A 13,550-nucleotide genomic window follows, 5' to 3' on the forward strand; every position below is an offset into this window, starting at 1 on the left:
ACCTAAAATTATTTTTCTTTATAAAACATAAAGGAAAAAGTCTCCGTTTGATGACATAACATCACAGGTTGCAGGATGATGCCTGAATTCCAGCTTCCAGCTTCGATTGTTTGCACCGGACACATGCAAATACCCAGGCAAACAGGCCTACCACAACATAATAACCCAATTTTGTTCAATTTTAAGGGCGCACGCTTCATTTTAAATAGAATCTTACTCACCATCTAAGTTTCTCTCCCCAAATCAGAGCACTGTACATATAAACATACATCAACGACAGGAAACAGGAAGTGACTTTTCACATCAGAATTGTTTCTTTTTTTTTCCTTCCTGTCTACAATCTTGTTTTAAAGTATCTGTGATATTTTTGGTTATGTTTAATATTTTTTCAGGTTACAAGGCAGAAATTTTTATTTTTTAAAAATAGGTGGCTAATTGTCCTGTGGGCAGGGCTAAGCCTAACGGGAACTTTTCCTGCTTTAGAGAGAGTGGTCTTAGTTGTGATGATTGTTTATTCTTTTTTCTGCTGGCTTGGTCGTCTTATTTTTGAGTGTAAATTTTACTGCTAAGAAGAACCTCGTCAAACTCTCTCAGGTTAGAGCTTTGACTTGGCTATTAAAACAAGTTTACTCAAAAAAAATGTCATCAAAGGATCACATTTTCATTTTTTTTATTTCAACATTTTTTAAAGGTCTTATGAAAGTCAACGTGCGTAAACCAATCTTTGAGGAGAAGGGCAAACTGTCAGTCACTGGACTTTGTTTGCATACATTTGTATGGAAGGTGACTTCTGCAAGACACAGTTTCACTCTCATCTCTTTAATTGAAACAAGCCTCTTGAAGTGAATATCTGTGGTTTATGCAAACATTTTAAATACATTTATAATTTTGCAAAACTATGATATTTGTGGATTGAAAAAATATTTAAAAAATGCTTAGAGGGAAATCTGTAGCACAAAGCCATAATTTCCATGTGGTTCCATTTGCAAATACAAAAGGTGACAAAAATTTAGTAAAAATAAAAAGGGTTGTAAGGAATATATTTGTCACTTCATTTTTTGCTGCAATTGCGGGTTTTGCTTTCCGACTCATGGCAATCTTTCCAGAGGAGATCTCAGGGAGAGTATAACATTCTGCCAAGAATGAACTCCTGCAGGAGAGATGTTTACAAAGCCAACAACACAAAAGCAGAGGCGCATAATGAAGGGCCTCAGGAGGCACAGTGACTTTAGTCCTGGAGTGTTCCAACTTGTTTGACACGAGTCTATGAGTCTGACACAAACATGATCCACCTTTTCTTTCTAAATTAATTTTATTGATTCCCAGCATAAACTGCAGCGCTTTATTGATATTTTTAACTGACCTTCGAATGGTTTGAGGATTTCTGATTGTCAAAGCTCGTTTTTGCAGCAGATCTGCATAGTTTTTCTTTCTTTTCAAGCCTGATCCTGTTCAGGGTCGTGCTGAAGCTTATACAAGCTGTTGTTGTGCAAACAGCCGCATTTTCCCCAGACAGTTTAGTGCAAATGAAAGAGATTAAAATTCTCCAGCATTAGTTTGACTGCTTTGTTGCTCATCACAGTTTCTGCAGCAGTGGTCAGCCTTGCATTTTTATTTGTATATATCATGTCTGCATGATGAATAAAAATGTGGAAAGCTGTCAAAGGCTTTAACAAATGCAGCTTATTTGACCTTAATGCAGTTAATAAGTGGCTGTTGCTCCCAGAATAGCCTCCATTGATCAGTAAGTTTGATCCCAATCAGGACGTGACTCTTTAGTGTCATATTTGAAACAAGTATTTCTGACACCTCTTATCTCATTAACATGATCAAAACTTTTCTAAAATCCCATTGTTTATAACTTGGCCATGTTTTCTGCCCTGGAGTTCATCATCATTCCACTAGGGGCAGTAGAAGGGCTTTTCCTGCTCATTTCAAAATGGCTGCTTCTATGGAATCTCAATAACTTTTGGTGAGAAAAGTTTGGCAATGTTTTCAATAAAACGTCTAATATTGGAGGATATCAAACATTTGTATTTTGATTTAAGAACATTCTGAGAGAGGAAATGAAAATACAGGTTGGCGGGACCTTTTAAAGATAATTATTGTACATTTTTCTTTTGAAATTGGTACGGTTGCCTTCAATTATTTACGTTAAATTGTGTCAAACAGTGTTCAGCTGTCAGCTTTGCTGTTTTTAATGCAACCACTGGAAGTAAAGATTCCCGTTTCTGGCCCAGTAGCTGTTTTGTCTGACGTCACCATGAAAAGGGTTTTTTGACAGATTCTTCATGCTTTCATTGGAAGAAGTGTGGCTTTCCAACAAACTTACTCCTGATTAGCAAGAGAGGTTGCTGTAGAAATGATGACCAACTCGGATCTGTCACTGCTTAATAACGTCGTCTGGTTCCAATATGGAGAAGTCTGTACCGTGGAAAAATGGCGCCTGAATTAACTTTTTCTATGTGTCTCGTCAAATACCTGTTTTTTTTTTTTTTTTGAATGACTGCTGTATTGAAACAATGCAAAATTCATTAATTATAATTCTTTATAGAAGTGTTACATCATGTTAAAAATGTTAGGATCAAATTTGAGACAGGGAATGAGTAAGTGGCTTACTTTTTGCAACTTAACCAATACGTTTGTGAGCAAAAACTCACCATACTGATATAATCTGTGCCTCAAAAAAACTGATATAGAATTTATTTCATGGATTTCCTTAAAGGGTTTAAAAACATCTTATTTCTGGGACTTTTAAAATGATTTTTTTCTGTCAATTCTCTAATTGATTTAAAGGGTTCAACTGTTGGGCATGAATATTTTCATAACCTCTCCCTATAAAAATGTTATAATTGATGCGTTTGAGATAAAAGAAACTCTTATTGTCTTAACGTTTTGCACCCCTGTCACGTGCTTCCTCTCACATTACAGATGCTCTCCAGTGTCTCCACGATCTGGGCAGACTCGGTTTCCAATCAAATAAGGCTGACTCGCAAGCTCAATTTCCCTCTTCCACCAGACCACCACTCCTGCAACCTCCCCGTGGCTCAGACGCACACAGCTCAACCTCCCCATTGTCTCTGCTGGTGTTCGCCCTCCACCCCAGCAGACTGGAGAGCCTGTGTTATCTAGAGTGGCAGAATACCCAGGGCCTCTCCCCTCTCCTCCCCTCCTCAGATATCCCAGTATGATCTATTTCTGTCCCTGCATCTCTCATGCTTTCAGTGAAGTGCCTCTGACGTCTCTCTGCACTAAACAGATGAAGGTTGTCACTGATGGCTTTACAGCCGAAAAAAATATCACCACAGAGGGAAAATTTTCAAACGGTGCCTTTAAATTTTCCACCAGATTATGTTACACACTACAATATCTTTCTATAAAGAGCAGTGATTACAGAACAACGGATGAGTAATGACGATTTTCAAATTTGCCTTCCCTCTCTGCTCTAATTAAAAGTCATTATCGCGATGAAAGGTTATTTTTGCTTACAAAAACAATTAAGTAATGAGACGCAAATGGTGATTGGAAGCAAGGAGGAAGGAGGGGTCAATGGAGCGCAAAACGGGATAAAAAGAGGAAGAAAAATTAGAGCAGGGGATTATTTACAAAAACGTCTAAACTGCTGAGTCACTGGATGGGAAAAGCTACCGACCTGCTTTCTTCCTCGTGTCTCTTCTTCTCACTCAAGCTCCACACACAGAAAATTTTATCAGAATTTTTAATCAGAACTGAAGCAGGAAGAAGGTTTTAAATTATATTTCACACTTTTTTTGAGTGGGGCATTTTGACATTTACACCAATTGAAATGTCTTCCAGTTTGTCATGCTGTGAGAGTATCATCAGACAAATTTAACCACGAGATCCATTTACAGGAAAGTCACAGTCTCTGTTGCAGAAATGACTGAGTCCAAATCAGTTGTTGGCACAGCTTCATAATCCTGTCTGCTACAGAGTTCAGTGGGGAGAATGCATTAACGTGATTGGTCAGAAGTATCACTTGTATTTACCAGCGTGGTCCATAAACCCCTATTGCCCACATGGTTATTTACCTCGTGTAAATATAAACAAAATTGGAAAATTAGCCATGCATTTTTCAAGAATCTGAAAACGATTAAATAATATTAAAAAACAGCTTGCTTTTTCTAAGTTGGGATGAGAAATGTACCAACCCTTAGTGAAAAGTAATCTATTTAAGTGAACTTTAAGTGTGCTTAGTCTAAAGTACAAGTGAGCCTGTATACTTGATGTTTACTTTTTATATACTATTTATTGTGAACTGAAAATGTTCCAATTTAGTCTGAAGAAGTGTTCAGCTTGTAAACTTCCTGCATTACACCTACATCAGGGGTGCTCAAATCCAGGCCCTCGAGGGCCGGCCTCTTGCTAATTTTCCAGAAGCCTTTCCTTATCTGCTGCTGATTACCTGGATCAGGTGTGTTTGGCCAATAAGGAGCTTCTATGGCAGGTTGAAGCAGGACACAAGCCCTCCAGGCCTGGATTTTGACATCCCTGCTAAATATATACTCAAGTAATAAAGTAAAAAGTCTTACAAGCACAGGATTTATGAATTTGGAAACGATACCAGAGGAAGTCTTTCATTTTAATATCTGAGCCTTAAAATTGGGCTAATTGAAACTTCACTTTTCATGTCAAAAATATAATTTTTCAACCAAGATTATTTTGATCAAATTATGTATCAGGAAAACCAGTTGTTATGCACTAATATGCTGAATGCCTACTGCTGTTTTGAAAAGAAAAAGAAAAAAGGCACAAAAACAAGATGAGAAGCTATAATATATTTAATTAATATCGAAATTTAATCCCAATCAATTTCCCAGTAATTGTGTATGTTTATACTTCAAGTGCACCAAACTCAAAAAAGATGACAAGAACATGTGACTAAGTGGTTATAGAAACAATGTAGATTATATTTATTAACTCTCATACCAATGGCAGGTCATCAGTTTCTCTTTTATGGCTTCAACAAATGTGTGGAAACTGAATAAAAGAGTTGCACCCTCTAAGTTTTTTGTGGCGGCGATGGGAAGAGCACACGCTTGGGAGAGGATTCAGATGTGATACAGCATGACTCAGGGCTATGAAGTCAGAGAGAGTTTATGAAGAGATTAAAGGATTGAAGAACAAGGGAGGGAGAGTGTGGGCAGACAGACAGAGTCTACGGGAGTCCCAACGCCTGCTGGAGACACCACAGGGAGAAGCACAAAACAGTTACTCTCCAAAATATTATTTGATCAAACGAAGGTGCAGAAGTGAGGAGTTAGAATTTGGGTAGAAAAATCAATTAAAAATTTTGATTGAAGCATTTCTGATCAATAGTTGAACACCTGGCACAAATAAGGATAAATTGGTTTATTTTTGTGCAGTAACTTGAGTATAAAAATTTTACTACAAGGACGGTGCAGGGAGTAGCATCTTTCCAGCAGCCTCAGCTCATCAATCACTATAAATCTATAAACACGATGCTCATAATGGTAGAAAAATGCTAAAATAGCTTTGAAAACAACAATACAAGTGTATTTATTCCCCAAAATTTAATATTTTCAACCAGAATTCATTATAACAGCTAGAATTCATCATAACAACATTACATAAAGACTGGTCGCTGTTAAATTTTTTTTTATTAAATACAGATTCTCCCTAAAATTGTTTGATTGATATGGATTGACTAAAACAAATGGAAGCTAAGCAAAGCCAAAAAAAAAACATTAATTAGATAACAGCTTTGTATTGTAGAAGGTTCAAAACTTAACATCTACACATCTTGACCATTACAGGTCGTTTTTTCCTGATTGGGGTCAAGCGTTGTTTCCCTCACACAAATGCACACGCTCATATACCCCTCCACTCACTGCTGTTGTGTTAATTAGAGTTCTGCATAAATGAACTCCACCCCCTTCTTGGGGTCATTTGACTGTGACAGAAAGAGCTACACAATCTTAAGACCCAATTAAAGAAGGGATTCTCTTATTATCACAGCAAATGGATGTAATTACGTGGAATCCTTCAGTGGTATGGCCATGTGTTTCATAACAGATGTTAGCTTTAGCTTTGGAAAAGATGGTCTGGCATTTCTGTTGCTCTTTATTACTGTAGGAATCACCCTTATGATCACTTCTGTTGTAGAAACACGTACATGCATTTATGTGGAGGATATTTCTAAACCTTAATAACCTCCAACCATTACATAATACTGAATTATTTCATTTTGGTATCCACAGTGGACTTTTGGGGTTGGTGATACCAAATGTGACGGGATGGGGTTCAGGGATTGTAGTTTAAGCTTAGTAAAAAATGCTGACTAGACACATTATTTCTGCTGTCTTGCAGCTGTCTTGTTCTGTAATTTTGTAGTTTTTATTTTGTGTTTTTCTTTCTCCTTTTTTCTCCTCTCCACACTCAAGTAGACCATTTAGGAAGACCCAAAACTCAAAACCCTTATATCATCTTATTATGTGTCAAATGTGCTTTGATTATATGCTATACTGTTTTTTTTAATAAATGTGTAGCTTTATTTAAAAAAAAAGGATGGACAATAACCAATCTATGTTGTCTTCTACCTTTTAGAAGATAACAGCAGGAACAGATGCATCTCCACACTCGTTCCAGGATGAAAAAAATAGGAAATCAGTCACAGTATTTATAATTAACGGCTAAATTTGATTAAATAAAGTTGATTTATTTGTGTGTAATCACTAAATATACTTAGATAAAAATAAAAATGTGAAACTGTCTGGAGCTGTGAAGTAGGTTAATTAAAAAAAGCATGTTTGGCTCTGGTTTCTTTTATTTTGAAGAGTCAAAAAACTCAATATTTGAACCAACTCAAACAGATTATGTCCATCTTAACCTCCCCACTCATTTATATTTGCCGTTTCATTCTCAGATTCAAACAGCCAATCTAACTCTTCAGCTTACCCACATCTTGAAGGAAATGTCAACTAAGTTTGGCGTGATCTTGATGCGCCATATTTCTTTTTATTACTCAGCTCTCAAACAGACGGGGAGACTGATGCACATATGCTGCTGATGGACACACTTCATTGCGCACTGAAACAGTTGACATTGCAGATATGCTTTCTAATCTTTCAGGAATACTTCACTAATGTTCTAGATGACCTTTATGTCCTGAGTAAATAGCACAAATAGATATCGTACAAATCTGAGGCAAGGAGACAGAGATAGAGGAGGGTTCCTCTATTTTTGGAAGCAGTGTTCTCATGGTGTCCCAAGAGAAAAGCCTGCTGTGGGCTCCCCTCCTCTGATGGCAGCGCTACAGAGAAACTCGCAAGCAGCAGAAGGTACAAGTCAGGCAAACAAGTAAACACAGGGATTTGCATTTGAGGGCTTTGCAGATGCAAAACATTCTGTGTGATTCAACAAAATTCAAATGGCTTAGGTGAGCCACGGCTGTGCGCTTTTGAAATGTGCTGATTTGCAATGTCACTTCAATGCTCATTTTGCCACGGAAACTCAGCGACCTCCATTCATTTACCTGATTGCTATTAAGGTCCAAAAAAAGGACAAACAAATGTGTCTGTTTCTGAAATTGCCAAGCCTTTTCTGTTGCTGTGACAACAGCAAGGACAAGGAGGCAACCTTGGACACCAGACTCCTTTTGTGTCAATACAACACTGGCTTTCTATCAAACTCTGTAAGTGTTACAATAACTCTGATTTGTGTATGTCTAAAATGTTTGGTTCTTGGAGAACAAAACCATCAATTTTATTCTAGGGGACTAAATTACCGTACAAATATAAGCGTCTAATGTGGCCACTCAGACCACCTCAGCTGCTGTTAGAAAACGGAGTGAATGTGGTTAATAATTAAAATATCTGAAAGGAGTTAAAAGTTTTTGAAATTCAAAAGATTGAGAAGGGCAAATATACAAAATAATCCTATCATGTAACTGATGTAACATAATATTTCAGTTTTAAAATACTTCCACTTAATATAATTGTTTTGATAATGTATTTTAAGCTAAATGAAATAGAAACAAAAATCAAAGGCGGTACTTCTATCCACTCGCCGAGGGCTTACGTGCACACAGGTGGTTTGACACAAAGAAACACTAAAAGCCTTCATCCTAAAAAAGCTTGTGAGGCAGACACTGGCTGCAGCTCCTCATTCACTGCTCAGTCCATTGTCACAGTCTGTTAGCAGAGCCTGAGGAGTGAACCTTGTATTGAGTCTGACACCTTGTGGTTTGATTGAGCATTTCAATAACCTAAAAAATATTTTTTAAAAGAAATTTGGATGCATTCACAAGAGTGAGAAAAAAACTACTGCTGTAGCTTTTGTGGATTTTTTTTGTCTAAAAGGAAAGTAAATATTGATAATAAATCTACATTTTATAAATTGTCTGCAGTGAATACCATTGCAAGCTTGGATACAGCAAGTCAAACAAATGTGGAATTTATTTAACCCTTGTGTTTTCTTGCGAGTAAAAGTGACTCATTATCATGCTTAGTTAAAGAAAAAAAACATAACCCAATTTTTTTTTACATTGAAATGTTATGCCTTTTCCCGATCAATAGAAAAAGTGATGCTTTGTTTTTATTTGTTTTTTTGTTCACATCTGTACATCACTTGAGGGAGAAAATGTTGTGTTATGGGTCATTTTTGGCCCGTAAATGATAAAAACACTTGGACACTGGGAAAAGTTCAAAGATCATACACTCTTTAATTTACACATATTTACACCTATATACTCTTAACTAGTTTGTATTGTGTAAAAAAATGATAAAAAATTAAATCAAATTAGTCAAATTATTAAGTAACAGGTTGTTTCAAAATGCAAAATAGAATTTTGATTTTTAATTAAATGAAGTTCCAACAGAATGTGAAGGACATGATCTCATTGGCAGCATTCATGTCAATGAGAATAAACATTGATATATATCAGTATATATCATTGAGATCACACAAGGGTTAAGGGAGAAAACTGCAGTTTCAGAACAAAATATCTATTCCCTTTATAAAACAAAGGGAAACAAATGGAACATTATTAATAGTGATACAGAATTTAATTTTGGACATATACTTTAAAAGGAAAGAAAGGACAAGAATTAAAATAATAATAATAATAATAATAATAATAATAATAATAATAAAACAAAGGAGAGTAAGAGAAAAATGTCTTATAATTTTATTTATTTATTTATTATTTTATTTTATTTTATTTTATTTTATAAATGCGGTTATATCACCGTCACAATCTCATTACCCAGAGGGCTTTGCGAGCAGTTGAAGGATCTTGGTAGTTGTAGTTCCTTATCTGGCTCGCTTCCGTGTAGCCTACCTTAGGTGGAGGAATCTGCTTTTCAAAGGCAGACGAATGTGAACTAATTGATCAGGTAAGCAAACCAGGCGCTTCAGGCTTTTGACTATTAATCTCGACAACCACAGAAACAACCACCAGTTCATTAGTATCGACTACTCCTGTTTTGTTATTATTTTTGGCAGCTTTAGTACGGGTGCAAAAATCGGCGCTTAGATGGCGAAGCATTTCCTTTTGTTCGGCTAGCTTATGTGCAGAAATGCAGGAGGCATTTTTTTATGTGGGGAAAAATACACACTACAGTCTCGCTCAGCGAAGTCGAACAGCTAATAGAATCACATCTTCACTTTAACCTGCAATTTTTAAAATATCTTATCTTTATGGAATTGACGACCTTCAAAAGACTGATGTTTCTCCAGTTATTTCGGTGCAGGTAAGCTTTTATTAGATCCAGCTGTGTAGATGATAAACTGTAGACGTTCTAGCATAGAGCTAAGTTTGTTAGCATTGTTGCTCGTGATTAGCGTTTGTTTACATCCGGTGATGAAGGTTTTTGGTTAGTTTGCACGTCTGTGGTTGATTTGAGGAACATGTTTGTTCCAATTATTATTTTTTTTAACTCTGAACGTGGCCTAGTGTGTGACGCTGAGTTTAAGCTATTTGGACTATAAAAGACTAACTGATTTGTCTCCTTTCTCACAGGTTTTGGTGAATTTATGGAAACATGTCAAAGAAAAGGGGCAGGTAGGCTGAACAACTGATCAAATCCATGTGTGTTTTTACCTGGAATGATGTGTGCTGCTCTGCATGATCTTAATGAGTTTCCAACGTCTCATTTTGCACCAAATAACTTATTGTGACACTCACCATGATTGTTCTCTTTCTAAAGGGCAGAAATAGCCCCAGAGTTAACACAAACAACAAACCCATTGAGGTCTGTTTGAAGGCCAAAATGTTGAGTTTAAGCTTGTATCAGCAGTAATTGGTAAATCATCAAATTTCTTTATTGATAAAGTTAAATTATTACCTCATAAAGCAATGATGATGTGTAGGAAATAAATAGTTGAGCCACATAAACAGGGCAAATACTTTACTATTGATCATTTATCGTCTTAATTTTCCTCGTCATTTGCCTTTTTTTTTTTGCCATGTCAATGTTAGCTCGGGCATGTGAGGTGCTATAAGCTAGTGGAAGAACGTGTAAATAAAGTGCTGATGGAGAATTACTGGGGATAATTTCCAAAAGGCAAATTTCTAATGAAGGTCTGCTGCTGCAGTTTTTTTTTTTTTTAGCTTAAAACTACATAATAAGAATTAAAAGAGCTATGGGAACAATTATACAATATATAGAGATATTATTGGAGTTGGACTTTAAATGCTTTCATTTACCTATTGTAAACTTTAAAAATTTAGCAATATGATAACATTTCATATTCAATAAGATTCAAATCTACACTCTACCTTTAAATTTTCTGATTAGTTTTGAATTTCTTCATCCTTTTATTAGGCTAGATTTATTTGACATTTGTACAACAAAATGGAAAAAAATGGTCTTTGGTCGGTATTATCATTCATTTATGAAAAACAACAATTTTACCAATAAATCATTTACAACAAAAATGTGAGTCATTCAGTATTTAAAAATAAGAATTATAATTTTTAAAAATTTTAATAAATAAACCTAAAAAAAACATTTCATGTTTAAAAGAAAGTCTAACAATGTGGTTCCTGGAGCTGCAGATTTGAATTTTTAACCATTTTTAGGCAACAGTTCAAACTAGTATTGTATTGTTCATTTTATACAATTGTGTAATTAGATTATTAGAAACATTTTCCATACTTTTGTTTTGCAGTGACAGCAAACCATCTGACGTATTGATTATTTGTGAATAAAACACAGAAAGCGTGTTGACCTTTTATTAAAAGTATGTCAGAAAGTTCTTGAAACTCGCCAATCATTTTCCTTTGTTTCACATGTTAACTCTAGGAAGCGTAGCAGTGGTGAGTTGAGTGAAAGCTCAGCGTCGACCCTCAGCCCAGACCCCGATAACCTTCTCGGCCGCAGGATTCAGCACACCTGGAGGGAGAAGGGGAACGTGACCAAATGGAAGGGAACCGTTCTGGAGCGCCTGAGTGTGAACACCTCTCTCTACATGATCAAATATGACGGCTTTGACTGCGTCTACGGCATCGAGCTCTTCAAAGATAACCGGGTGTCCAATCTGCAGGTTCTGTCGGAGAAAGTTGGTGAGTGGGACGTCTTTCTAGATCCCTTGGGTGTGAAGACTTCTTAAACTTAACTATACATGACTAATAAAGACAAAAAAAAGAGAAAAGCTAATTTTTTGTCTTTCTCAATTGAGAAATGATTGCTTAAAATGTCAAAACAGTTGAATTATTTAGAATTTACATAAAATGTTTGATTATTTTTAATGCATTCTTTGAAACAATACGTTTTTGCATTTGAGACCTGCTGCAAATTGAAAGTAAAAGTAGAACTTTTAAGGGTTATATTTGGGTTAATATGTAATCTAAGATAATAAAAGCTCTTTATGAAACAATTGTTTTACTATATGGGGGAATTTTTATGCCTAAAATACTAGAAAATTAGGTGTGTATGTATACCCAAAGACTGTACCAGAACAATTACTTTTTTTTTATCTGAGCTGCTACAAAGCACAGCAACTGGCGTTTTTATATGATCCTGGCAGCAACGTGGTAGTTTTAATTCTGTGCCATCCCAAGTAAAACCTAAGTAGTACATGTCTCATAACAACAAAACCACGAGGCCGACTGAACATTTACCACAAGCTGGTTCTTGTTTCGATCGCAGTGTAGAGCTGCTCAAAGAGGTGCTCAGTGTGCTGTGCTGCCAACTAGTGGTAGAGGGGTTTGGGTTGAAAACAAAATTAAATCGCTGAACTACATTTGCTCTTAAATAATTCATCAAAAAGCGTCAACATTTTAAACCGATGAAAGTATCGCCAAATGAAACATCGCGATATATCGCCAAAATAATTTTTACCTACACCCCCACTAAATCCAAAAAGTTTGTGAAAAGCTGCCCTGATCCAACCAAATGTTTTAATTGAAACACTCAGAAGACTGTTTTAATCCATTCACAAATGTCTGTTGTTATTTTAATTAGCCACAAAGAGGTGCTAATGATGATTTTCCACAAAAGGACCACTGATTTCAAAAGGGATGCTTCTAAAACAGAGTAGAAACCATGTGGTTGTCAAATGAATTGGTGTTTCAGATCCTTTTTGAATAAAGTAACAAGGATGAAGAGCGGCTCTTCCAGACTACAAAAGCAAAGCTAATTCACACCTTTGGGGTTGCAGGAGTCCTGCAGAGTACTGAGAACGATGCTGCATGTTCCATCTGAAGAACAGTTTTTTTTTTTAAATGAGCCAAAAAAAACATTTTCATTTATCTGGTTTAAGCTTAAAATCAGTTGAAATATAATTGATGAAGGTTTAATTAATTTTTGCAGAAAATATTCTATCCTCTGTTTGAGCAAAGTTTATTTTCTCTACAGTAAACAACAAGATCAAGGTTCCTCCGGGGGCCGAGGAGCTGGTGGGCAGAGCAGTGGAGCATCTGTTTGAGAAGGAGGATGGGGAGAAAAACGAGTGGCGAGGCATGGTGCTGTCCCGCGCCCCCATCATGACCCACTGGTATTACATCACCTACGAAAAGGACCCGGTGCTGTACATGTACCAGCTGTGGGACGACTACAAGGACGGGGATCTGCGCGTCCTGCCAGAGTCGGGTACGTTCACGAGGGTTCTAATTCTGCAGTTGAGGTATTTTTTTACTTCGTTCCAAAAGAAAACGTCCTGAATTAGCCTAAACCAACAGCTCTATTCTGTCAATAAGATTATTTATCATTTACATCTACGTTTTTAGAATGTTTTTATTTTAACAGATAAGAAATAATTTGTTTTTCTGTTGAAGATTCGACAGTTTTTAACAGAAAATCTCCTTTTAACCAAACAAATATGGCGTAAAACGATTTATAATAAATAAACAAAAACAGCATCTTGCCATAACAACTCTGTCTTCTAGTGTTTCACAACTCTGGTCCTCGTGGTGCAGTGTCCTGCATGCTTTCTAACCCAATCTGCTGGTCCACCAAACTGGAATAAATTATACTGATAGCAATATTTCATTTTCCTGCAAATTCTAGTGTCTACCCAAAGATGGCACACCACAAATACATTGATTTTTAAGGGCAGAAAGTTATTTT

At 36.2% G+C, this 13,550-nt stretch overlaps 1 protein-coding gene and 1 long non-coding RNA gene across 5 annotated transcripts in view; one reads left to right on the forward strand and one right to left on the reverse strand.

Moving 5' to 3' along the window:
• The window catches only part of LOC112147807, a 6,728-nt gene extending 6,436 nt beyond the window's left edge, over positions 1-292 (reverse strand). Inside the window, exon 1 of the long non-coding RNA XR_002919538.2 lies at positions 222-292. This is a non-coding gene — a long non-coding RNA (uncharacterized LOC112147807). The remainder of the gene's footprint in view (positions 1-221) is intronic.
• A 7,323-nt stretch (positions 293-7,615) lies between these two features.
• The window catches only part of LOC112147763 (spindlin-W), a 7,715-nt gene continuing 1,780 nt past the window's right edge, over positions 7,616-13,550 (forward strand). Inside the window, exons 1-5 of one of the 4 annotated variants that reach the window (XM_024274352.2) lie at positions 9,243-9,374; positions 10,001-10,042; positions 11,286-11,299; positions 11,364-11,545; positions 12,840-13,073. In XM_024274352.2, coding sequence (XP_024130120.1) covers positions 11,452-11,545; positions 12,840-13,073 — 328 coding nt within the window. In that variant the 5' untranslated portion in view covers positions 9,243-9,374; positions 10,001-10,042; positions 11,286-11,299; positions 11,364-11,451. The other 3 variants (XM_024274350.2, XM_024274348.2, XM_024274349.2) reach the window with 3 other exon arrangements.

This window comes from Oryzias melastigma, linkage group LG17, assembly GCF_002922805.2.
Source record: "Oryzias melastigma strain HK-1 linkage group LG17, ASM292280v2, whole genome shotgun sequence".
Lineage (NCBI taxonomy): Eukaryota > Metazoa > Chordata > Actinopteri > Beloniformes > Adrianichthyidae > Oryzias > Oryzias melastigma.